At 47.5% G+C, this 27,095-nt stretch overlaps 2 protein-coding genes across 7 annotated transcripts in view; one reads left to right on the top strand and one right to left on the bottom strand.

Annotated features, from left to right (window-relative positions):
* LHFPL7 (LHFPL tetraspan subfamily member 7) lies at positions 1 to 5,220 on the top strand. The gene is given in 3 exon segments (XM_017978583.5): positions 1 to 304; positions 1,872 to 2,010; positions 4,797 to 5,220. Coding segments are annotated over 3 exon segments (639 nt in total). The 5' UTR covers positions 1 to 103; the 3' UTR covers positions 5,096 to 5,220.
* A 6,887-nt stretch (positions 5,221 to 12,107) lies between these two features.
* The window catches only part of SGSM1 (small G protein signaling modulator 1), a 95,352-nt gene continuing 80,364 nt past the window's right edge, over positions 12,108 to 27,095 (bottom strand). For 2 of the 6 annotated variants that reach the window (XM_078336604.1, XM_009008203.5), the window contains 5 exons: positions 25,894 to 25,976; positions 24,157 to 24,266; positions 19,906 to 20,002; positions 18,057 to 18,224; positions 12,108 to 15,041 (listed from right to left, as the gene is read on the bottom strand). In XM_078336604.1, the coding sequence (XP_078192730.1) occupies positions 14,953 to 15,041; positions 18,057 to 18,224; positions 19,906 to 20,002; positions 24,157 to 24,266; positions 25,894 to 25,976 (547 nt within the window). In that variant the 3' untranslated portion in view covers positions 12,108 to 14,952. Of the gene's footprint in view, positions 15,042 to 18,056; positions 18,341 to 19,905; positions 20,003 to 23,818; positions 24,050 to 24,156; positions 24,267 to 25,893; positions 25,977 to 27,095 lie in introns of all 6 variants that reach the window. The other 4 variants (XR_013521886.1, XR_013521884.1, XM_054239658.2 and 1 more) reach the window with 3 other exon arrangements.

Here is a 27,095-nt window from a genome sequence, read left to right as displayed (position 1 = left end):
ATCCCTGGCTAGGGAGCACCTCTGCCTGCTCACTTCTCTCCTTGTCCCTGCAGTCTCCACCAGTAATCTTCAACACTGATCCCTAGGTCAGCAATACTTCCTAATGTTGAGCAGCGTGTGTGCAGCTCTGGGGCTCTCTCTGACCTGCATCTTGGCCCTCAGCCTCATCTCCCCTGCCTGGTTCCAGACCCCGACCTTCTCCTTTGGCATCCTCACCTACGGCTCCTGGCCTCAGGGCAACAGCTGGAACCAAAGCTGAACGACCTTGAGTTCCCTGGAGGACATTCCTGACTTTGCCTGGAAGGTGAGACCTGGCTCACCGAGTCACTGGGTCTTCAGGGGCTCGGTTAAACTCAGCAGGGCAGCAAAGTTGACTGAGTGGAATTCAAGGAGGCTTTCCTCACTGCCTGGGTGTCCCAGTACCTATGAATTTGCCATTACTCTCCTTAGAACTGAGCACAGAGAGTCTTTTTTTTTTTTTTTTTGAGACAGAGTTTCCCTGTTGTTACACAGGCTGAAGTGCAATCTCAGCTCACCGCAATCTCCGCCTCCTGGGTTCAGGCAATTCTCCCGCCTCAGCCTCCTGAGCAGCTGGGATTACAGGCACACGCCACCATGCCCAGCTAATTTTTTGTATTTTTTTTAGTAGAGACAGGGTTTCACCACGTTGACCAGGATGGTCTGGATCTCCCGACCTCGTGATCCACCCGCCTCAGCCTCCCAAAATGCTGGGGCCACAGGCGTGAGCCACCGTGCCCGGCTGAGATTCATAAACCTGACAGCCCTTCAGAAACACCTGTGGAACTTTGCAAAAATGCCAAGATCTGTGCTATGCTTGGATCCCCTGTCTCTGTAGGCGTGGAGTGAGGTCCAGCTACTGATAATTCAGCAAACATGCAGGATGATTCCAAAGGCCGCTGCCAGTAAAGATTCCTGCCTGCAATTTAGGAAAAGGCATCCCTTCTTTAGGACGCTCTACTGCCATCTGCTGGAAAGTCACCATAATCAGTTTGCAAATATATGACAGTCCCCAACATGTATGAGAGGTATACAACCTGCACACTCTTACCTAGCCACCCTCTAAACACTGCTAGGTTTACAAATAAAAGCTGGCCAGGCGTGGTGGCTCACGCCTGTAATCCCAGCACTTTGGGAGGCTGAGGCGGGCAGATCACGAGGCTGGGAGATTGAGACCATCCTGGCCAACATGGTGAAACCCTATCTCTACTAAAACACAAAAAATTAGCTGGGCATGGTGGTGCATGCCTGTAGTCCAGCTACTCAGGAAGCTGAGGCATGGCAATCGCTTGAACTTGGGAGGTAGAGGTTGGAGTGAGCTGAGATTGTACCACTGCACTCCAACCTGTGTGACAGAGTGAAACTCTGTCAAAAAAAGAAAAGAAAGAGAAAGATAGCTAAGGTGTTAAAAGCCCCTGTTATAACACATGTTGCAAAAATCAACAATGGAGAGAATTGGAAAGGACTCCTAGTCCAGCATCTCTAAGGAAGAATATGCAGCCTTCAAAGTTGATCGTTCTAAGGGTGAGTTAACAGCAGCCACCAGGTGCCTCTCCTGATGATCCTCACATGTAGCAATTGCTTAATAAAGCTGCCATGTGCTGGTCAGTCAACGTGGAACTTAATTCTGGCTCTACCACTTAATTAGCCATAACTCGAAGCAAATGACTTCAATTTCTTGCACTTTTATTGGACAATTTATTTTCTTCAACAGTTTCTGTGTAAAATGGAGATCATAGTAGCACAGACCATGTGGGGATGCTGAGAGGACTCAGAAGCTGGTCAGTGAGCAGAGGGAGTGCCCACCTGCCCCTGTCCCAGCTAACACCCTTCCTCCTATCTCTTCCCTGCAGGTCTCAGCTGTGATGCTCCTTGGAAGCTGGCTCCTGCTGGCCTTCAATGCAATTTTCCTCCTGTCCTGGGTTGTGGCCCCTAAAGGGCTGTGCCCACAGGGAAGCAGTGGTCCAATGCCAGGGGTACAGGCAGTGGCAGGTAAATCCAGTGTACAGGCACATAGTCAGTACTCTAAACATATTTATGGAATGAATGAATGAATGATCTGTGAGCAGAGCCTGGCCTCTTGAGTCAGATCTCAGAGATTAACCCGAGGACTGTTGACTATCCCTGGTCCTTTGGTAAGCCAGAAATCAGGGAGAAGGAGAGATGGCATCCTTAGTGCCACTGATTCCTGCTCTTAGCTGACCCATTCTTAATAATCTGTCCCCCTTCATTTCTCGCTCATCCATCCACTTCGTGTCATCCTTACCAGGTCCACCATACACAGTTGAGGATGTTGGGCACTGTGCAACCATGCCCAGCTGTGAACTGAGACCATGCCGAAATCTAGCCCATGCTTCACTTGCTAAACTGCGAACCTGCAAGTCTGCATCTCTTGAGAAGATGAAATTACTTTTCTCTAATTCATACATAATTTTTGAATGTACTAGCCTGGTCTTCATTGCAATCCTCATTCAATTAATTCTCCCCCATCTCTTGCCTGGATTACAGCAATAAGCCCCTCACTGGTCTCACTGTTCTCACTGTTCCCGCTCAGTGTCGATTTGGCCACACACTGGACAAACGAGTCCTGTTCAGCTAACATCAGATCGTGCCACTCAGGCTGGCTTATCCACCCTCCAGTCACTTTCCCATCACACTCAGAGTAAAATCTGAACTGCTCACTGTAGCCCAGGCTCCACCTCCCCCAGCCCCCGATCCCTTACCAACCTCATCTTTCTTCCTCTGCCAGTCTCAGTGTGCTCTGGCTACTCTGACCTGCAATTTGTTGCTCATCAGCCCCACACTTGCTCCCTCTGCTGGACCCCTCTTTCCCCAGATTTTCGCAGGTCTTGCTACTCATTTCATTATGGGCTCTGCTTAGATACCACTGCCTCCAAGAGGTCTTCCATGACTTAAAGGAGAGGGAAGCTAAGGGAGCTTCCCTCTCCTTTAATTCTCCATCTTACTTTGCTTCATATTTTTCTTTTCTCTTTTTTGAGACGGAGTCTTGCTCTGTCGCCCATGCTGGAGTGCAGTGGTGCAATCTCGGCTCACTGTAACCTCTGCCTCCTGGGTTCAAGCAATTCCCCTGCCTCAGCCTTCTGAGTAGCTGAGATTACAGGTATGCACCATCACGCCCGGCTAACTTTTTGTATTTTAGTAGAGATGGGGTTTCGCCATGTTGGCCAAAATGGTCTCAAGCTCCTGACCTTGTGATCTGCCCGCCTTGGCCTCCCAAAGTGCTGGGATTACAGGTGTGAGCCACCGCGCCCGGCCTATATTTTTCATAGTCCATGCTTACCTAAAATATCTAATCTGCCTACTTGATTATTGTCCCTCTTTCTCCAAAGAACATCAGCTTCATGAGGACAAGGACATGTCTGTCTGTCTTGTTACCACCAGCCCCTACCACAGTGCTTTACACGTAATAGGTGCACAATAAACCTTTGCTGAATCAACTGGTAAAGACATGATTCTTGTCCTAGGCTTACTTGCAGTGTCTAGTTGGTGGGGTGTTGAAGGGCATCAGTGGTGTTTTACATGATGGAGATGAGCAAGGGATGCTGGGAAAAACTCCAGGAAGCACCTGACCCAGTGTGTGGATGGATTAAGGCAAGCTTCTTGTAGGAGGTGCCACTTAAGCTGAGTCTGGAAGGTTGAGCAGCAGTTAGCCAAGAGTACAATGTCATTTCTGGTAATGGGAACACGAAGGACAAAGGCATGGAAACAAGAGAGCAAGGCATGTGCAGGGAACTGAAAGTAGACAAGGGTGGCTGGAGAGCAGCAAGGGAGGCCAGGGATCCTCTGAGTTCTGTTACGAGTGCCTTGGAAGCAAGAAGGTATCCAGTCATTTCGTTGGTATCATTAATGTCCACTGCAGCACCTCTAACAGTTAGGTGGAATTTTGATGAATGAACACGTGGCTGGGTGGGTAAGCTGCTGAATGGATGAATGTGTTGGTAAGTGGATGGATGAACTGATGGATGCACAGATGGATATATTAGTGGATGGATGAATGGATGGGTGGGTGGATGGATGGAAGGAGGAAAGATGGATAGGATGGAATATAGTTGGGTTGATGTAGGATGAGGAATGGATGGATGGATGGATGGGTGTAGGGTAGGTGGCTAAGTAGGCAGATGGACAGATGAATGGGTGAGCAAATAAATAGGTGCACAGAGGGATAGAGAGAATAAGTGGAGATGAACATGGTTGAGTAGATAGATGAGCAGATGGAAAGAAGAGTGGAGGTGTAGTTGAGTGAGTGGGTATAGTTGATAAAAGGATAGATGAGCCATAAACAAGTGGATGGATGGATGGTGGGTTAGGAAATGTCATAAATGAGTGGGTTGGTAAGTGGATGGATAAACAATGAATGAATGGCTGGATATTTTAGTGGATGGATAAAGAAAATGAGTAGACTGAATGAGGATGGATGATGGGTGGGTGGATGGATGAGTGGAAGCAGGTGGTTAAGTAGGAAAATGAATAGATGGATGGATATGTGAATGGATATGTCAATAGAAGGATAGAGAAAATAAGTGGGTAAGAGTATGGTTTGAATGGATGGATCAGTGAATGGACAGATAGTGGGAAGCATAGTTGAGTGGGTGGATAAAAGGAGAGATTGAGCCAATCAATAAGCAAATGAATGAATGGGTGAATGGCTAGATGGATGGGTGGATGGTGGGTGGATGTAGGGTGGATGAGTCGCGGGATGGAAGGCTAGCGAGGTGCCCCTTGGCCAACACATCGGCTTTCCTTCCTGCTATCTCCAGCCACTGCCATGATTGTGGGTCTGTTGGTTTTCCTGATCGGCCTGGCCTCTCCATTCGTCAAGGAAGTCTGCGAAGCCTCCTCCGGTGGGAAGTGCCAGCTGGGTTAGGGTTACATAACCGCTATCCTCAGTGCAGTCCTGGTCAGACTCCTGTCCATCATCAGCTGGCCCCACACAACCAAGGTCCAAGGGAGAACCATCATCTTCTCCAGTGCCACCAAGAGAATCATCCTAGTGCCAGAAATGAACAAATACAAATCTCCTGGGAGGAGCACACTCCAGAGTGTTATGAAATCATGATGTAGCCAAATTCAAATCCCACCTTTGCTCCTTCCTGCTGTGTGACTTCAGGCAAGCCACTTTACCTCTCTGGAACTGTTTTTTCTTCTGGAAAATGAAAGTTGCAATCATGCTTACCTCATAAAGTTGCTGTGAGAATTCACTGGAAATACTCTAGGCAAATAAAGCACTTTGCACCATGTCCGGCCCATAGTGTTCAACAAACTTTAGCTGCTACTATTACAATCTTTACCTCATAGGACTGTGCTGAGAATTTCGCATCTTTATGAAAAGTGCCCAGGCTAATTCTGAGTTCATGGCTGTCACTCAAAAGCTACATTGTTTAATGGGCATGTGCATATTCTCTCTTCTTTTTTTCTTTTTTTTTGAGACAGAGTCTTTCTCTGTCACCCAGGCTGGAGTACAGTGGCATGATCTCGGCTCACTGCAATCTTTGCCTCCTGGGTTCAAGTGATTATCCTGCCTCAGTCTCCCGAGTAGCTGGGACTACAGGTGCCCGCCACCATGCCCTGCTAATTTTTTGTATTTTAGTAGAGAAGGGGTTTCACCATGTCAGCCAGAATGGTCTTGAACTCCTGACCTCGTGATCCACCTTCTTTGGCCTCCCAAAGTGCTAGGATTACAGGCGTGAGCCTCGGTGCCCAGCCTCTCCCTTCTCTTTTTATAATTTTTCCTTTTCTAGATAATTTTATTTATTTTCTCATTAAATATTTAGTGAGTGCCTGTTATGTACAAGATTTTGAGCCAATGGGCAGAGGCGTGGTGGCTCACACCTGTAATCCCAGCACTTTGGGAGGCCGAAGTGGGTGGATCACAAGGTCAGGAGTTCAAGATCAGTCTGGTCAATATGATGAAACCCTGTCTCTACTAAAAATACAAAAATTAGCTAGGTGTAATGGTACACACCTGCAGTCCCAGCTACTTGGGAGGCTGAGGCAGGAGAATTGCTTGAACCCTGGAGGCAGAGGTTGCAGTGAGCTGAGATCATGCCACTGCACTCCAGCCTGGGCAACACAGCGAGACTCCATCTCATAAAAAAATATTTTGAGCCAATATTGGGTATGGGAGAAGAAGTTAAGGACTTGTCTCACCCCTCATGCAAATAATCCCACTAATGTGGAAATTACACTGTTCCTTGGGACTCTTTAGAATACATTTCCAACCTCTCTCTTCAGGCTCTTTCTTGTCACCCACCCAACCCTGTGCCTCTCCTTCCAGCCACGGTGAACTTCCAAGCCCACAGAAGTCCTCTTCCTGCGGCAGGTCAGGTCTCACCAAATGCAGGCCTCCGTAACAACTGTTTCAGTACCGACTGAGGGGTTAAGTTAAATATTAAAAGCCAGTGCCCTTATACAAGGGCTGGAATGCAACAAAAGCCCACCAAGAGTTTTGCCTAGGCCTTTCCTGGGCCTCAAAGCATGACAAAGCAATGAGGGAATTCTTAACAGGAACCATTTAGGATTAAACAAGTTTTATCGGGGGGGGGGGGGGTCTGAAGAAACTCCCCAGGCCTCCACAAACAAGTTTATTGGAGGTCTGAAGAAATTCCCCAAATCCCTGTGATTTAGCAGGAGATGAGATAAGATAACCCCATTACTTGGACCCGTTTAGATTAAGTAAATTTACATGGAGGCTCCAAGGAAGGTCTTCAACACTCAGACCTTAGTTATAGATTAAAAGAAGTTATTTATCATTTATTTATTTATTTGTGAGACTGAATTTTGCTCTTGTTGCCCAGGCTGGAGTGCAATGGTGTGATCTCAGCTCACTGCAACCTCTGCTTCCTGGGTTCAAGCCATACTCATGCCTCAGCCTCCTGAGTAGCTGGGACTACAGGTGTGCGCCACCATGCCCAACTAATATTTTTGTATTTTCAGTAGAGATGGGTTTCACCATATTGGCCAGGCTGGTCTCAAACAGCTTCCCAAACTGCTGGGGTTACAGGTATGAACCACTGCACATGGCCCACTCATGCCATTAGATGAATGCACACTTACACAGACATATAACTTAGAAGGTATAAAAGCTCTGAAAAACTTTATATGAGTTGGTCTGGCAATAATTTTCAGGTCTTCTCCCTGTAACCAGTTACAGAAATAAAAATTCTCTTCCTCGGCCGGGCGCGATGGTTCATGCCTATAATCCCAGCACTTTGGGAGGCCAAGGTGGGTGGATTACGAGGTCAAGAGATCGAGACCATCCTTGGTGAAACCTGTCTCTACTAAAAGTACAAAAAATTAGCTGGGCATGGTGGCACGTGCCTGTAATCCCAGATACTCAGGAGGCTGAGGCGGGAGAATTGCCTGAACCTAGGAGGCGGAGGTTGCGGTGAGCCGAGATTGCGCCATTGCACTCCAGCCTGGGTAACAAGAGTGAAACTCCGTCTCAAAAAAAAAACAAAAAAAACAAAAAACTCTCTTCCTCATCAGTTCATCTGCATGTCTTTATTGGGCCTCGAGAAGTAGCAGCCCGGCCCTCAGTCCGGTTGGGGATATTCCCACCTCTACGGCTTGGCACATGCTGCTTGCTTTGTCAGGAGTCTGCTGGTGTTTTCCTGTCTTTGACACATTGCTCTTCTTTGGGAGTAGCAGCTAATCTTCCCGTAAAAAACGACCCGCATCCACTCTGTGGCTACCTTGGGCTTTAAGATGGATAAATGAGCCCTTCTGCCAAATCGAGCCTGGTCAGAAAGCTTGACTCAGAGTTGGACATGGGCTCTGTGGAAGCCAGCATGGAGGAGAACAGAAGCACGAGAGAGAGAGAGGTGGAGCTCTAGAATCTTCATCTGAACACCTGGACCCAGCCACACCTGACTCCTTTCTGCAGGAGACATGGTCATAGGTGGCCCTAGGCTGGCCTCTCCTAGCATACCTGCCCTAGAGGAAAGAGTGAACTTCTGTTTCCTCTCTTGGTATATATAAATCCCCTCTGATCAGCCTGCAATGGGCCATGTGTCCACCGCTGGGCAGGGAGGAGCATGTCGGCGTTCCCCAAAGGATGCTGGGGGAGTGCTAGTACCAGAAGTGGGGAAGGATGCTGAGCAGGCAGAAACACTCAATGGCCATTTCTCTCTTTAAGGGAGTCTTTCTTATCCCAGTTTCACAGAAGTGAAAACTGAGGCTCAGAGAGGTAAAATGACTTGCCCAAGGCCACATAGCCTATCAGTGGCGGAGCTGGGATTTGAACCCAGGTCTGTCAGACTCTGTAATAGATGCAAAATAACACCTGGATTTGTTCCCTCTGTCCCCATCCATCCAGCTCATCATAATCAAACTCTTCTGGCTTGAAACGCCCACCCGAGAATATACATGAACAACCCCCAAGAGTGATTCTATTATTCTGAAGACACACATCACAGAGAATGTAGCTCAGTATTTATCTTTCAGCACGAACAATAAGAACAACTTGACAGCTTTTAAAGACAGAATAGAATAGAAAAAAAGTAATAGAAAATCTAGAAAGATACCACAAGGTGTTCAAATGGACTTGAAGACACGTGGTTCATTTCAACTGTTATCAGAGCGCGTCAGGGCAAACCAGTCTCCTGTGGGAAGATTCCTTACGCCTAAGGCAGATCCCAGAACAAGGAGGGGCAAGTGGAAGCCGCCAAGTAGAACCCAACTCAGTCTACACATCACCTCCTGGTGCCTGGAACATGCTCCCTCTTCTCTGTAATAGTCTCACTACGGTCCTCAAGTTTCTTAACCTTCTCTTTGCACTGTTTCAGCAATGCCAAAGGGAATGATTCTCCAGCCCATAAAGCTAAATCAGTTACAGAGAGACTCTGTTGTCTTTATTTGGCAATAGATGGAGTGTTATATTTGCTTTATCAAAACAAGAGGCATTCATTGTTTGCAAGGAGTCCTGCACCTACAAAGCCTGGAAATTACTGTGCCTACAAATCTGAAAAAAGAAAGCCAGGAAGACACCAGAGGGTCCCTGTATCACATCCTCGTGTAATGGAAAGTCTCCACAATCCTGATGATGGTCATTTGAATTCTGCTGAAGTTGACTTAGAAATGAATTGCCAAACTGGTACTTCACGAAGTATCAAACTGTGCTCCTCCAGAGTTTACACCTATCCTGGGCTCAAGCTCTCAATATGCCCAGTGGCTTGGAGGCCAGAAAGATGTGGCGCCGGGAGCCCTTTCCTGACAGCAGAAGCAGATGCAGATCACTGCAAATGCTGCTCCTGTCAAGAACTGAAGGCCTCATCACACCCAATTTCAGAATTTCTCTAAGACACAGCCCACGAGGGCCCAAGGCTCACCTTTTTCAAAGTTCTCCTCCTACAGCCACATTCTCTGAAGTTTCAAAGTCTCACCTGAGAACCTGAGAAAGGCAGATGATGGGAACTTAGGACAAATGGGTTCCCAGCCCCATCCTCAGTGATGCTGAGGGGCAGAGGGTTCCAGTGAATGAGGTGGAGAGGCCAAGGCTCAGTCCAGAACCAAAGGAGGAATTATTATCCCCACTTTGCAGAAGTGGAAACTAAGGCTGAGAGGTGTGAAAGGAAAATATCGTGGACCCCCAAATCACTAAGGAAAACACAAGCTAGAAATTACGTAGGGTAAACCTGCTTCTAATTCTATTCAAAGTAGCCCTCTGCTCACTGAGAGAGATGATATCTGATTGCCTCCTTTGGAAAGGCCAATCAGAAACTGAAAAGAATGTAAGTGTTTGTGTCTCACCCATCTGTGACCTGTAAGCTTCTTCCCGCTTCAAGTCTTCTGTGTTTGCTTCAAGCTGTTCCACCTTTCCAGAATGAACCAATGTACTTCTTACATATATTGATTGATGTCTCATGTCTCTCTAAAATGTATAAAACCAAGCTGTGTCTCAACCACCTTAGGCACATGTCCTCAGGACTTCCTGAGGCTGTGGCATCATGGCACATCCTCAACCTTGGCAAAATAAACTTTGGGGTTTTTTTGAGACAGAGCCTTGCTGTGTTGCCAGGTTGGAATGCAGTGGCACGATTTTGGCTCACTGCAACCTCTGCCTCTCGGGTTCAAGTGATTATCCTGCCTCAGTCTCCTGAGAAGCTGAGAATACAGGAGCGCACCACCATGCCCAGCTTAGTTTTGTATTTTAGTAGAGACAGGGTTTCATCATGTTGGCCAGGATGGTCTTGATCTCTTGACCTCGAGATCTGCCCTCCTTGGCCTCCCCAAAGTGCTGGGATTACAGGTGTGAGTCACCATGCCCAGCCCAAGTGTGTGTATTTAGGAAAGCCTTTACAAAAGCAAAAATGTTCTCTTAGGATTTTTTTCCCCATAAAATGTATTGCTAATGATGAGAGACCAGCAGTGCACATGACCAGGCATCTGTGCACACGCAACAGGTACCCAGTACTCCCCAGGTCTTGCCATGCCAGGCAGCTGCAAACAAGAGTGAAGAGGAGGAGAGTCCAATGGACGGAGTTCAGGTTGAAGTCAGAGAAACTAGACTGGAGGTTTCAAGGGACAGTGGCAACATCAGGACCAGTGTTTGCCCTGAGAAGCTTCCCCCAGGAGGAAGTATATGTCCCAAATAAAAGAGCTTCCACCTGCTGGCTGCTGTGGGTTTCATTCTTGCTCCTGCTAAGTCTTCCAAGAAAGCGATGTAGCACACCCAAGCAGCCAATGCCTCCTGGAAACTCCTCTACTTTGCTAGCTTAGTCAGAAATCTTTTTTAATTTAAAACCTGAAGTTTTGATGGTGCTCATGATATCAAATCAGGCTGTGCCTCTGTAGCCAAAAACCAGTTTTTCTCAGTCCATGTTTAGAGACTGATATAGGTGGGGATCTGTGCAAGGTGCTCACCGCCTGATGACCATAGTTCTGAATGGCAGCCATGAGTGAGACCCAGAGATGGTGGGGGAAATGAACTCACTGTCTTTGGGAGCATCAGAGGTGAGAAATGAGCTAGCTCAGCAGTCGGGATTCAGGGAAGTGTTCATTTAGAGCTGTGCTCCCATGTCAAATAGCTGACTGACTGGGAATGCCTGTGGTGCACAGGACCTTTGGAAATGTGGTAGACTCTTCGCAAAAATGGCCTCAATTAGCTCCCAGCCTGCATCCATGCCCTTTTCTTTCTTTGAGACAGAGTTTTGCATTGTCACCCAGGCTGAGTTGCAGTGGCATGACCATGTCTCACTGCAACCTCGGTCTCTTGGGCTCAAGCGATCCTCCCACTTCAGCCTCCTGAGTAGCTGGGAGCACAGGCACATGCTAGCATGTCCAGCTAATTTTTGTGTGTGTGTGTGTGTGGAGGTAGTCTCATTACATTGTCCAGGCTGGTCTTGGATTCTTGGCCTCAGGTGATCCTCCTGGTTTGGCCTTCCAAAATGCTGGGATTATAGGGGTGAGCCACGGTGCCTGGCCCATGCTCCTTTTCAATGTCACTTTCCAAAGACTCTCATCAGGAAGTACAGTCTATTTACCTACCCTTTGAATCTGGGCTTAGTTATGTGACTTACTCTGACCAATAGACTGTGGCAGAAATGACTTTATGCCAGCCAAGCTGACACTGAGAGAGTGCATGCTTCTGCTTACCTTCCTGGGATCTGCCATCATAGCCATGTAAACAAGCCTAAGCTAGCCTGCTGGAGGACAGGAGGTGCAGAATCCAGTTTCCCCTATGGCCCTGGCCAACAGCCCAACAACTATCAGAAGCAGAGTTGCTTATCTGGACATCAGCTGATCACAGACACATAAAGAAGTCTGGCTGAGGAACAGAAGAACCTCCCAGCTGAACCCAGCCTGGACTGCTGACTCACAGGATGATGAGCTAAATACATAGCTGTTTTAAACCACTACATTTTGGGTAATTTGTAATGCAGCACTACTTGTGGTAAGAGCCAACTCATACAAGAGGTCAGGAGTGATTCACCTTTTCTGGGAAAAGGCTAGGCAGCTATCACAAAAATCTGACCCCACGTAGGGTCACTAGGGTGTGAGTGAGAGGACACAGTCTTCAGAAGCAAACATTTCTTTCAAAAAAAAAAAAAAAAGACACAAAAAATAACGGATTCACATATTTCTCTGTTTATATATATTTTCTCTCTATATAGACACAACTCCTCAGCAAACACTTACAAGATATGTGGGCCACACTGAATAAAAGAGTGCACTCCATGGACAAAACAACTCTCACGCATCCAATCCAGGACACAGAAACACACACAACGTACAGAGATCTGAAATAGGCACAGTAAACCAAATAAATACAACTTATGCCAAATCACAGCCACGGATGCCCTCTGGAACATCACGAGAGAAGGCAGAGAAGAGATTTTGTGCTGTACTTTGAGACTAGTCTGTTAAAAAAATAAATAGGAATCAGAAGGTCTGGGACCTGGCTCTTGCTAAAATAACATCCTCTGTAGCAAACAGCTGAATGACAAAATACAGTTTTCTCCAGAGGGGCCTTTTGCACATTTCTTCCTGTCCTGGGAAACTGGGGTACCTAGGGCAGGGAGACGCAAATCTGATGGCAGCCAGAACGCTGCCATCTCCCGTTTCGGCTTTGCTGGAGTGGGGTAGGAGCTGGGAGCCATGAAGGCTACTGGAGCCTTGCGTCTCCCATGGAGCCCTCTTCAGGAGGGGCTGACTAGACCTCTGTCCACCCTGCACCAGAGGCTGGGCAGAGGCCGGAGGTTCAGGTGCACTTCAAGTTGCTGCAGCTGGGAGAAAGCAGCCTTCACAAGCACACAAGGCAAGGATGCATATCTGTCCCGGTGTACTCAGGGTTGGAGGACTGAGATGCCCCTCCGAAAATGCTTCGCCACGCTACCTCACCTATGCTCTCCCCTCTACAGAACCCCAGCTGTCATTCTTTAACCACCATAGAGGTGGCAGGTCTCTTGGGAAGAGCCTTTCTCTCTGATGCTTGCCGGGTTTCTCCGATCCCAGGTGCATTCTCAGAACATAAGAGCACCAAGACTGCTCTATCGAAAGGATGTAGGCAGAGTAAACTCACTTCGGGTCTGTTCGTGGTTTGGTGACACTCGTGTGAAGACCTGGAGGGGACTGTTCCCAGACCCAGTACAGCCCTGCATCTAGTTCATCAGCAGGGATTCCCCAAGGAAAACACACACCACACTCTACCCTGGCCGACCCCTGCCTTCCTTTTCCTCTTTTGTTCTGAGTAACCGCACTTAGAGAAAAGTGGCCCTTTTCTCTAAGTAGCTTTCACAAAACACACACTTTTCCAAGACCCAATACTTGGAAGGCGAGGCAGTTTCTCCTTGCAAGTTGGCAGCAGGATGTAGGCTCTGCCCCGCCTGGGGGGGCTCTGAGCAGGATCCCAAAGAGCTCTGTCTCAGGCCTACGGACACTTTTTGGGTCCCACCATCTATGTGGGGAGATGCTTTTCTTGAAAAAGAAGAAAAGAAGTATCCCCTGGCATCAGACAGAGGAGAGAAAAGGAGAAAATGCAACAAATGGAATCCGAGACTCTCAAGAGAGATGAGGGAGGGACTCCTGTGGGCCTGCTCTTTTTTTTGAGACCATCTTGCACTGCCACTCGAGCTGGAGTGTAGTGGCATGATCTCAGCTCACTGCAGCCTCTGCCTACCAGGTTTAAGCTATTCTCCTGTCTCAGCCTCCCAAGTAGCTGAGATTACAGGGTGCCCACCACCAAGCCCAGATATATATATATATATTTTTGAGACAGAGTCTCACTCTGTCACCAGGCTGGAATGCAGTGGTATGATCTCGGCTCACTGCAACCTCTGCCTCCTGGGTTTAAGCAATTCTCCCATTGCAGCCTCCCAGGTAGCTGGGACTATAGGCACACACCACAATGTCCAGCTAATTTTTGTCTTTTTAGTAGAGATGGAGTTTGGCCAGGATGGTCTTGATCTCCTGACCTCGTGATCAACCTGCCTCAGCCTCCCAAAGTGCTGGAATCATAGGCGTGAGCCACCGCACTCAGCCAATTTTTTTTTTTTTTTTTTTTTTGTATTTTTAGTAGAGCCAGGGTTTCACTACATTGACCAGGCTGGTCTCAAACTTCTGACTTCATGATCCACCCACCTTGGCCTCTCAAAGTGCTGGGGTTACAGGTGTGAGCCACCGCACCCGGCCTCCTGTGTGCCTTTTCAAAGTGAGGGAGGCCTCAGGACCAGGGTGGCTTAGCATCAGAAGAATGGGGCAGGAAGTACCTTTGTAGCCCCTCCTCCAAGTCAGTGATTCTCAAATGGGGCCAATTTTGCCTGCAGGGAACACTTGGCAATGTCTAGACATTTTTGGGGGTTGTCACAACCGGGGGTGTGGGTAGGGAATGATGCTACTGGCATCTGGTGATGCCAGAAATGCTGCTCAGCATCCTCCAATGCAGGGGACAGTCCCCTCAAAAAGAATCACCTGGCCCCAAATATCAGCAATGTGGAGGTGGAGGGTCGATCTCTAAGTCAATCTTTAGCATGGCCAGAACATCTCCAAAGGCCCCTTGCAAAGCAGCATAGAGGCCGCCCCACAGACCTCTTCTACATTGATTTCCAAAAAGAAATGCCCTCCCAGGTCTCATCTCACAAGACGGTTTGGAGGGATAGGAAAAGAAGAGGTCATTCTGGACATCAGAAAAACAAAGATGCTTCCTCCCCCACCACCAAGCCCCACCTCCTGTAAGTGGGGAACGCCAGACTTGGGCAATCTTTGGTCAAACAGGAAAACATAAGGCTGAATTGAAGGGGTACTCCCTCCACCCCATCTGCCCAGAAGTGAAAGTCAGGGTAGTTTCTTTTTGGACTGAAGTCCATGCTTGTGAACAGACACCAGGACCCCGCTCCTGGGGTGGCCGTCCCGCCAGGAGGAAAAGGAAGCAGAGGAACAGGTGGCAGCTAGGCGGAGGCTGCCTGGGTGAGGCGCCCCTCACTTGTTCTCGATCAGAGTCTGCACCTTGTACACGAGGTCCCGCGCCAGCTTTAGGACTTGCTTGGTGTTGTGTCGCTCGGCCATTTCTGAAAGGGCAGAAGGAAAAATCTCATAAGCCTCCTTCTGTGTCCAGTCTTAGGGCACACTTCCAGCCCCTGGAGCTTCTTGGGAGGCATCTTCATCACAGACTGACTCAGGAAGCAGAGACCCTGGAGAATGCTGATACCTCTGGACCTCAGTTTCCTCATCTGTAAAATGGGGATTGGAACAGCAGCCGCCTCACCAAATTACTGTGGGGATTGAATGGGATAATGCTGGTTCACAGATGTGCCATAAAAAGGTGAGGTCCTTCTAAACCTCCTATAAGCAAAATGACTGAAAGCAGTGCTGAGCACACAGCAGATGCTGAAAGATATGAAAAGCAGGCTGGGCACGGTGCTCATGCCTGTAATCCCAGCACTTTGGGAGACCGAGGCAGGCAGATCATGAGATCAAGAAATCGAGACTATCCTGGCCAATATGGTAAAACCCCGTCTCTACTAAAAATAGAAAAATTAGCCGGGCATGGTGGTGCACACCTGTGGTCCCAGCTACTTGGGAGGCTGAAGCAGAATTGCTTGAGGCCGGGAGGCAGAGGTTTCAGTGAGCCAAGATCACGCCACTGCACTCCAGCCTGGCCACAGAGCGAGACTCCGTCTCAAAAAAAAAAAAAAAAGAAAAGAAAAGAAAAGGAGGAAGCAGCAGAAGGAGGAAAAATGGAGATGGAAGAAGAAAAAAGGACAAAGAAAACAAACCAAAAAAATTTTATCAAGATCCACACAACGTGGTCAGCCCTCTAAACCAGAATAATCCTAAACTTAGACATTTATCATAAACAAACCATTTAGTACAAAGAAAACAAGGAGAAAAAAAAAAAAACACTAAAACTAACACATGGTTCCCAAACTGGGCACTGAGGTACCCCAGCGTATCACAGTGAACTCACAGGGGCACTGTGGAGTATCTGGATATTCTGAGGGAAGCGCAGCAACACTCCACCTAAGTTGAGTGCCATGTCAACTGTTAGCTGGAGTGAGTTCACAAATTTCGCTACGCTCCCATTAATAACTTGCTTTTTTTTCTTTTGAGACAAGGTCTCACTCTGTTGGTCACGCTGGAGTGTGCAGTGGCGTGATCTCGGCTCACTGTAACCTCCACCTCCCAAGCTCAAGTGATTCTCATGCCTCAGCCTCCTGAGTAGCTGGGATTACTGGTGTGCACCACAATGCTCGGCTAATTTTTGCATTTTTAGTAGAGACAGGCTTTCACCACCTTGGCCAGGCTGGTCTGGAACTCCTGGCCTCAAGTAATCTGCCTGCCTTGGCCTCCCAAAAAGCTGAGATTACAAACGTGGGTCACTGTGCCCAGCATCCCATCAATGACTTCCGGATTTTGCAAAGCTAGGTTTTCAGCAGCAGCTGCAATAGAAAGCAAGTGCCATGTGAAAATCACTATGGAACAGAAAAGGAAAGGGGTGGTGTCCAATCTCCTTCTGAGGCCTGAGAAGGTGCCCAAAGCCCAGCAGGTGCACACACTCCATCAGCAATTCTGCTTATTTAGGAATGAAGTGAAAATGTTATTTTCTTTAGATAAATATGTATTATTTTTTCAATGGCTTCTAAGTTGTCAGGATATAAATATTTGTTCAGTGCTTTGGCCCTAACTACTTACTAAATGAAACTTTCGGCCTGAGCTGCTGTTATGATTTTTAATTTTTTTTCAGACAAAGTCTCGCTTTGTCACCGAGGCTGGAGTGCGGTGGTGCCATCTCAGCTCACTGCAACCTCTGCCTCCCAGGTTCAAGTGATTCTCCTGCCTCGGCCTCCCAAGTAGCTGGGACTACAGGTGTGTGCCACCATGCCTGGCTAATTTTTGTTGTTTTCTTTTTAGACAGAGTCTCACTCTGTCACCAGGCTGGAGTGCAGGGGTGCGATCTCGGCTCACTGCAACCTCCTGGGTTCAAGTGATTCTCCTGCCTCAGCCTCCCAAGTAGCTGGGATTACAGGCATACAACACCATGGCCAGCTAATTTTTATATTTTTAGTAGAGACAGGGTTTCACCATGTTGGCCAGGATGGTATCGATCTCTTGAGACCTCGTGATCCGCCCACTTCGGCCTCCCAAAGTGCTGGGATTACACGTGTGAGCCACAGTGCCGGGCCAATAATTTCTTAGTTTTGACAAATGTACCTGGATCACGTAAAATGCTAACAGTAGGCAGAGCTAGACTGAGGTATGATGCATTCTCTCTGCTATCTTAAATCTAAAACAGTTCTAAATCTACAATTTCAGTAGACAACTAAAATGCAGAATTAACTTCCAAAAAAAGTTTAAAGTGGAAACCCTACTAATGTTTTAAAAGTGAGGTCACAATTGGTATTTTTTCCAGAACTTTCTTTCATTAAAAAAAATAATAATAAATCGTGATAACAGTGGCAATAACTTTCAATTATTAGTTCCCTCAGGTCAGCAGGTACCGCATGCTGGGATTTAACCGCGCTTTCTCATGTAATCCTCTGGGCCTCCCTGTGAGTGAGGGAGCGTTAGTACCATTTTATTCCTGAAGAATCCGAGGCCTAGAGACGTGAAGTTACTTGGACAAAGTCACACAGCTCCCAAGAGCCTGGATCAGAATTCACATCTGTCTGATTTCAAAGGCTGTGTCTTTTTTGTGTTACTTCAATTGCTGTCCTGGGCCTGCTTTTCCTGTGCACGTCAACCCTCCAAAGCAGACACTGCTGCCCCATTTCACAGATGAGGAAGCAGATGTTTACCCAGGGGGAAGTGACCTATCCATGGACACAGCTGGTCAGCAGTAGAACCAGGCTTTGCCCCTGAGCTGATTGCAACACCCATGCTCCCTCTGCCAGACCCCTGAGAAAAATGCACCCTCAGCAAGATGTCAACTTGTTTTTCTGGGAACAGCCATAAGAAGTGGGCAGAGCCCTCTTTATTCCCTTTACCATACATCCATCTCAGCCCATTCTCATGCCTCCTGAGACCCCCAGAAGGGGCCTGCAGAAGCCTGCACCCCTCTCATGAGGCCACAGTCACGTGGGTACCGTTAAAGAATTTGATGATGTCTGTGAAATCCATGTTGTTCTCCAAAATGATGTCGCGGTAGACTTCCACCAGAGCCAGCGCGATGAACAGGACGTAGTGTGCAGAGGAGACGTGTTTGGCTGCCCAGATGGTCTCCCAGACCAGGAAGACATCATCATAGACGAGTTCTGCCAAGATACCGACGCGCGTGGGGAGAGAACTGGCGACGGGGCTCACAGCGTGGCCCTCCCTTGGGAAGCCCCTCTGGGAAAATCCCGGGCAAGTTTTGCCTTATGCCTCTGACCTGGTGCAGTGGACAGAACTCAGGTCAAAAGGCAGGAGACCTGGACTCTGTCATTTGACCACCAGAAACCTCAGTTTTCCCCATCTGTAGGATGGGCTGTGTGAACCAGGTGAGGGCTAAGTTCCTTCTGGCTCTGACATTCTGTGAGTGGAGGAACCAGGCGTGTGCAGGTTTGAATTATACGGATCTGTCCTTTCCCTGCCCCTTCAACCAGCAACACCTGCTATCCCTGCACCCCAATCTCCATTAGTACCCCTGGGGGCCTCTCTCCTTTCCCCTACACATTGGCAGAGGCTGCTGTGGTTTCTGAGCCTAGTGAAGAGATAGAACAGAGTGATGGTTAAAAGCAAGCCTTCCTATGTCCGATAAACTTGGTGTGAATCCTTCCAACATCACTTGCTGGCAAGGGGACCCTGGGGTTCTACTTCTCCATGAGCCTCTCTTCCTCATCTATAAGTGGGGTGAAGCTGATAGTAGAAAAAGACTAAAGAGATAATACATATAAATGACTCAGCACAGTGCATGGCACTAAAACACCATACATGTCAGAGTTTTTTTTTTTTTGGAGACAGTCTCATTCTGTCGCCTAAGCAGGAATGCAGTGGCTCAATCTCAGCTCCCTGCAGGCTCTGCCTTTTGGGTTCAAGCCATTCTCCTGCTTCAGCCTCCTGAGTAGCTGGGACTACAGGCACCTGTTACTACACTAAGATTTTTGTATTTTTGGTAGAGATGGGGTTTCACCATATTAGCCAGGCCGGTGTCAAACTCCTAACCTCGTGATTCGCCTGCCTCGGCCTCCCAAAGTGCTGGGCTTACAAGCATGAGCCACAGCGCCTGGCCTTTTTTTTTTGAGACGAGTCTCTGTTGCCTGGGCTGAAGTGCAGTGGTGCCATCTCAGCTCACTGCAACCTCTGCCTCCCAAGTTCAAGTGATTCTCCTGCCTCAGCCTCCTGAGTAGCTGGGACTACAGGTGTGTGCTGCCACACCTGGCTAATTTTTTGTATTTTTAGTAGAGACAGGGTTTCACTGTGTTAGCCAGGATGGTCTTGATCTTCTGACCTCATGATCCTCTGGCCTTCGCTTCCCAAAGTGCTGGGATTACAGGCGTGAGCCACACTGAGTCTGGCCCATGTCAGATATTATTATAATTACTAACATCACCCCAAATCTGAACAATAGCAACAAGGTACTGTGTTATATATCACTTTTAAGTCATGTTGGAAACATGCATGAAATAAACCCTGCCTCATGGGCTTTAGAGTTCTTGGGCTCTGATACGAATGGAAGAGGTGGGTTCAGATCCTGGCTGTACTCACCCTAACTCTGAAGTTAACCCTTCTCAGCCTCGGTTTCCTCACTGGTAAGATGAAGATCTTAACAGCACCTGCTGCAGAGTGCCAGTGCAGGATAAGGCAGGCAAAGCAACAGTCTACACTCCGTAATGTGTGCTTCTCTCCTCTGCTGCCTCTGCTGCAAACCCCTCAACCTCATCTCCACGGGATCCTTCCCCCTGAAAGTTCTGCTACCAAGAGTCTGGAGACAGGTCCCCAGTTTAAAGTCTGTACCTCGCTTGAAATCCAGCAGGAACCAGCGGTAGCAGAAGTAGAAGTGAGTGTAGTCCCCGTTCTGATGCATCAACTCGAACAACTCTGAGTCCAGGATCTGTCAAGGAAGGAAAGGCAGCATCAGCCTCTGGGGAAAAGGTTGGAGCAGAGGAGACAGCCGAATAAATGGTGGTACATTGGCACACCAGACTCCACATAGCCCTTACCAGCCAGGTGCAGTAGGCCAGGCACGGTGGCTCATGCCTGTAGTCCCAGAACTTTGGGAGGCTGAGGCAGGTGGACCGCAAGGTCCAGAGTTTGAGACCAGCCTGGCCAACATGATGAAACCCCATCTCTACCAAAAATATAAAAAAGTAGGCCGGGCGCAGTGGCTCACGCCTGTAATCCCAGCACTTTGGGAGGCCGAGGCAGGTGGATCACGAGGTCAAGAGATCGAGACCACCCTGGTCAACATGGTGAAACCCCATCTCTGCTAAAAATACAAAAAATTAGCTGGGCATCGTGGCACGTGCCTGTAATCCCAGCTACTCAGGAGGCTGAGGCAGGAGAATTGCCTGAACCCAGGAGACAGGTTTCGGTGAGCTGAGATTGCGCCATTGCACTCCAGCCTGGGTAACAAGAGTGAAACTCCATCTCAAAAAAAACAAAAAATTAGCAGGGTGTGGTGGCATGCACCTGTAATCCCAGATACTCAGGAGGCTGAGGCAGAAGTGCTTGAACCCAGGAGGTGGAGACTGCAGAGAGCCAAGATCATGCCACTACACTTCAGCCTGGGCAACAGAGTGAGACTTCACTTAAAAAAAAAAAAGAGCCAGGTGTAGTTTCAAAAATGGGAAAGGATCTGAATAGTCATTTCTCTGTGGGTAACCCCCTTCCTGGGCACTGAGGAAGGAAAGCTAAGCAGACCCCCGGCACAATTAGTGCCTGAAGAACTTACTGCTCATTTATTTCCTTTTATATATATAATCATATTTTAGTTTGTAGTCAGAGGAGTATCTAGAGCAGACATGGCACAGAGCATGCACTAGGGAAAAAGCCATATCGGGACAAGAATCAATGGCCCAGGTGGTGGTGCCCATGCCTGAAAGGCAGGCCAGCCCAGGTGGCAGTGTTCAGTATAAAGCTACCCGCTGTATGGCAGGCTTGGAGCAAGAGTCCCTCCTCCTGCAAGGGAGTTGTAGTATCTTGTGTCCAGTTCTTGTGGAAGGCTGGCCTCAGGCTGGCAATCCCGCAAACATCCGAGGGCTTAAAACCCCTCCGTTGTAATCGCGCCCAAGTGGCCGTATACCCTGTCAGCTCACTTGCAACTATGCTGTCTCAAAGACTCCTCCCATAGAAATCCTTAGAAGACTCCTCCCATAGAAATCCTTAGAAGACTCCTCCCACAGAAATCCTTAGAAGACTCCTCCCACAGAAATCCTTAGAAGACTCCTCCCATAGAAATCCTTAGAAGAAACCCTTGGAAGACTCCCCCCACGGAAACCCTTGGAAGACTCCTCCCACGGAAACCCTTGGAAGACTCCTCAATAGAAATCCTTAGAAGTTGCCTGCCCCTAGATAAGACATGTTGCACACTGCACCCTCCTTACCGCACACTGCCCACCTCCTTGCCTCAATGACCTAATGGAGGTGGGCCCTTTGCTTATCGCTTACATAACTGTCTTCACCCTATCACTATCTTAAGATGACCTCACTCACTATCCTTCCTCCTGACCTATATCTAATAAATACAGATGTGCTTGGATGCTTGGGGCCTCGCCTGTCTGCTTACAAGTGGCGTTGACCCCTAGCCCAGCTGCGCTTATCCAGTCATCTGGTGTCTTGTCTCTTTACTTCTCGGATCCAGTGCCTCGGCACAGCTATAGGGGACACCTCATGACCCTGTAGGGCTGGATCCTACATTTCTTCAAAGATTCACAAATGGCCAAGAAGCACAGGAAAGATGCTCAACATCCTTAGTCCTTAGGAAAATGCAAATCAAAACCACAACAAGGACGGGCCTGGTGGCTCACACCTGTAATCCCAGCAATTTGGAAGCACAGGCAAGCGGATCACAAGGTCACGAGTTCAAGACCAGCCTGGCCAACATGGTGAAACCCCGTCTCTATTAAAAACACAAAAATTAGCTGGGAGTGGTGGTGGGCACCTGTAATCCCAGCTACTCAGGAGGCTGAGACAGGAGAATTGCTTGAACCTGAGAGGCAAAGGTTGCAGTGAGCCAAGACCGCGCCACTGCACTCCAGCCTGGGCAATAGAGCAAGACTCCGTCTCAAAAAAAGAAAAAAAAACACACAACAAGATACCAATTCACACTAACTAGGATAGTTAAAATTCAAAATGACAGACAATAACAAGTGTTAGCAAGGATGCAGAGAAACTGGAACCCCCATACACCGCTCCTGAGAATGTAAAATGGTGTGCCTGCTGTGGAAAACAGTTTGGCAGAAACTCAGAAACTTAAACACAGAATTTCCATATGATGCAGCAATTCCACTCTTAGGTGTATCCCCAAGAAGAATGTGGTGGCTTAGCATTTTGGGAGGCCAAGGCAAGAGGATCACTTGAGGCCAGGAGTTTGAGACCAGCCTGGGCAACATAGCAAGACCCTATCTCTACAAAAAAAATTTTTTTTAATTAGCCTGGCATGGTGGCACGGTCATGTAGTCCAAGCTACTCAGGAGGCTAAAGAGGGAGTATCACTTGAACCCAGGAGCTCAAGGCTGCAATGAACAGTGATTACATCACTGGCTTCAGCCAGGGTGACAGAGTAAGACCTTGTCTAGAAAAACAAAACAAAAACATATCCACATAAAAATCTGTACATGAATGAATGTGTGGAACAGCATTACTCCTAATAGCCAACAACTGGGAAACAACTTGCATGTCGTTGTTGTTTAAATAAATAAATAAATAAAAAGTGGCACACCCATACAATCTAATTTAATATTATCTGGCAATAAAAACAAACTAAGTTTGCTCGTTTTTGAGACTGAGTCTTGCTCTATCGCCCAGGCTGGAGTGCAGTGGCACAATCTCATCTCACTGCAACCTCAGCCTCTCGGATTCAAGTGATTCTCACGTCTCAGCCTCCTAAGTAGCTGGGATTACAGGTGCCTGCCACCATGCCCGGCTAATTTTTGTAATTTTAGTAGAGACAAGGTTTCACCATGTTGGCCAGGCTGGTCTTGAACTCCTGACCTCAGGTGATCCACCTGCCTTGGCCTCCCAAAGTGCTGGGATTACAGGCGTGAGCCACGGCACCCAGCCTCGAACTAGGTTTTGATATATGCTACAATGCATCATTCACACATGGTGAACCTTGACATCAATATGCTAGGTCAAAGAGGCCAGTCACAAAAGGCCACTTATTATATGATTCAGTTTATATGAAATGTTTAGAAACAGCAAATCCACAGAAACAGTAAGTAGCTGATTGGGTTTTCAGGGGCTGGGGAGACAGAGGGGACGGGGAGTGGCTGATAGTGGGTGAAGAGTTTCCTTCTGGGGTAATGAAAATGTTCTCAAATTGGTGATGGTTGCATAACTCTGTGAATATCCTAAAAGCCACTCAATCATACACTTCAAAATGGTGAATTTTACTTATCTAAATTGTATTTTAACAAAACCGTTGTAAGAAAACAGATGGTGGAAGAACACCTCCAGCTATCGGATATGCTATTCAGTGAGGAGAAAAAGCATGTTTGAAAAAGAATGTACGAAAAGAAAAGTATCTAAAAAAATGACACTAATGATGGAAAAAATGTACATATAAAATCGGCAAAGCATATGAATAGGCATTTCACAATCCAAATGAGCCAAATATATATATATACATATATATATATATATATTTTTTTTTTTTTTTTAATGTATGTATATATATATAGAAGAGGCCAGGTGCGGCGGGTCATACCTGCAATTTCAGCACTTTGAGAGGCTGAGGTGGGTGGATCACAAGGTCAGGAGATTGAGACCATCCTGGCCAACATGGTGAAACCTCATCTCTACTAAAAATACAAAAATTAGCTGGGCATGGTGGTATGTGCCTGTTATCCCAGCTACTCGGGAGGCTGAGGCAGGAGAACAGCTTGAACCTGGGAGGTAGAGGTTGCAGTGAGCTGAGACTGTGCCACTGTACTCTAGCCTGGCAACAGAGTGAGAGTCTGTTGGCTGTAAATAGTTCAGTCTGAAGCCACTTAACTTTACTGTTTCCCCAAAATGTCCAAAGCAGAACTGGACACTGAGTCATACCTGGATCAACGACCTCATGTTTGCAAAGTGCGTGTCCATGGCACCTCCGTGGGGGAAGTTCTGGTTCATCCTCTTCATGAGTTCCGTGAAGCAGCTGAAGGCAAGGGCCTCTGAGAAAGCAGCACAGAAAAGTCAGCTACCCTGCTGCCCAAGTGATACGGCTTAGATGTCTGTCCCCTCCGATTCTGATGTTGAAATATGACCTCCAATGTTGGAGGTGCAGCTCGTGGAAAGTGTTTGCCTCATGAATGGCTTGCTGCTGTCCTCGCAGTAACGAGTGAATTCTCACTCTATGGTGTTCACAGGAGATCTGGTTGTTTAAAAGAGCCTGGCACTTCTTCCCTCTCTCTCTTGCTCCCTCTCTCGCCATGTGACATGCTGGCTCCCTTTCACTGTCCACCGTGACTGGAAGTTTTCTGAGGACCTCACCAGAAGCAGATGCCACTTTGACAAACTTGTTCATCACTTCTAATTTTTTTTTATTACTTAAGATCTATATGCAAAATCATATGGTCTGTGAACAGAAATAGTGTTACTTTCTTTCCAATCTGAATTACTCTGACTTCTCCTTCTCTCTTAATTGCCCTGGCTTGAACCTAAGGGGGCAAAAGTAGACACACTTGTCTTGTTTCTGCTCTTAGGAAGTGTCCGTTTTTCACCATTGAGCCTGATGATATTTGCCCTCTATCACGTTTACTTCCCTTCTCCCTTCTATACCTAGTTCATTGATTTTTTTTTTTTTTTTTTTTGAGATGGAGTTTCGCTCTTGTTACCCAGGCTGGAGTGCAATGGCGCAATCTCGGCTCACCGCGACCTCCACCTCTTGGGTTCAGGCAATTCTCCTGCCTCAGCCTCCTGAGTAGCTGGAATTACAGGCACGCGCCACCATGCCCAGCTAATTTTTTTGTATTTTTAGTAGAGACTGGTTTCACCTTGTTGACCAGGATGGTCTCGATTTCCTGACCTCGTGATCCACCCGCCTCGGCCTCCCAAAGTGCTGGCATTACAGGCGTGAGCCACCGCGCCCTGCCCGAATGTTTTTATAATGAAAGGGTGTTGCATTTTGTTTTGTTTTTTTATGCCAATTAAGATGATTGTGTGGGTTTTTCTCTTTATTTTGGTAATGCGGTGAATTAAATTGATTGATTTTTGCATGTCAAATCACCCTTGCATTCTGGAGATAAACCCTACTTGGTCATGGCATATAATATGTTTTAAATCTTGGAGGCTTAAGTTTACTGGTATTTTGTTGAGAATGCCTGCATTTGCATTCATGAAGGACATTGGTCTGTAGTTTTCTTGTTATGTCTTTGTCTGGTGTTGGTGTCTGGGTGCTAGTGAGACACCCAGTCCTCATATGAGGTCCGGCTTTATAGAATGAGTTAAGAAGGGTTCCCTCCTTTTCTACTTTTTTGAAGAGTTCGTGAAGAACTGACATTGATTCTTCTTTAAATGCTTCATCGAATTCACCGGTGAAGCCGTCTGGGTTTGCTGTTTGTTCTCATTCAGGTTCATACAATCAGTGGCTAGCGAAGGCCTGTCTGGGTGTTGAGTATGGGGCACCACGGAACAAAAGGACTTTTTATTTCACTGGGATCTTGATGGGTTCACCAGACAGGCCTTCAGAGCACCTGGCTGGAGCCACAGTCCATGGAGTCACAAAGTGAGGTTAACCCATCTGCCACGCAGTGGAAAGGAAACACACCCCCAGCCCTGAGGCAGTAAGGACATACTCACCGTCATCCAGAATGACCAGCAGTGGAGCCAGAAGATCACACATGCCTTGGACATAGCCAATCTCAATGTGCTGCCAGATGTAACTAGAAGAGACACAAGGGGCCAATGATGGCAGCCTCTCCAACCCACTCCCCTTTCCACTCCTGCCCCTTCAGTCCCCAATTCCTCGGCCTCCTGCCTGCATCCCTATCCCCAGTCTCTCTCTTCAAATACCCTATGTGTAGTCACAGGGTAACTCAAGGAGGCCTCTTTAGGCTCAGAACTTGCACAAGCACCCTGCTGTCTGCGGGGATGTTACCCAGACTCCTTTCCTGGGGGTACAAGGAGTAACAACCTCCTCCCAACCCATCTTCACATCCTCGAACATCACTTCTCACTGTCTTCCTCTCCAGCTACGTTGACATATTCACTTTGTATAAATAAATCCCAGATGTATGTCTCTGTACCTTTCCCCTACAGCTCCCTTTGTCAGGAATTCCAATCTTCCCCTTGCTAATAACAGCTTATATTTACTGAGCCCTTACTGTATACTCAACCCACTATTTTCAAACTAGTCATGTTAAATATGGACCATTATTATCCCATTTCACAGATGAGGGACTGAAGCATAGACAGACAAATGACATGCCCCAAATCATACACCTAATAATAAGTGGCAGACGCAGTATTTGAACCTAGGAGGCCTTACGCAAGGATATATGATCTTAGCCTCTATGCTAAACGGTTTATTTAGTTTTCTTTTTCTTTTTTTTTGTTTTGTTTTGTTGAGACAGAGTTTCACTCTTGTTGCCCAGGCTGGAGTGCAATGGCACTATCTTGGCCCACTGGAACCTCCACCTCCCGGGTTCAAGTGAATCTCCTGCCTCAACCTCCCAAGTAGCAGGGATTACAGGTGTGTGTCACCATGTCTGGCTAATTTTTGTATTTTTAGTAGAGACAGGGTTTCACCATGTTGGCCAGGCTGGTCTTGAACTCCTGACCTTAGTTTCCCAAAGTGCTATAATTACAGGCATGAGCCACTGTGCCTGGCCTATGGTTTCGTTAGTTTTCTTAACTTTGTCAAAATCCACCTCAAAAGGTCACCACCTCTGTGAAGTCTTCCAGGATTTCTCCTTATGCCTTAACCAGGGAGAAGTCAGTTCATTTTTACTTCTTCCTAGCCCTTTTTAAGTGTTACATTAAAATGATATAACACTTATCAG

This window comes from Callithrix jacchus, chromosome 1, assembly GCF_049354715.1.
Source record: "Callithrix jacchus isolate 240 chromosome 1, calJac240_pri, whole genome shotgun sequence".
Classification (NCBI taxonomy): Eukaryota; Metazoa; Chordata; class Mammalia; order Primates; family Cebidae; genus Callithrix; species Callithrix jacchus.
Note: the sequence above shows the minus strand (reverse complement) of the source record. Positions and strands in the feature narration are given on the sequence as shown.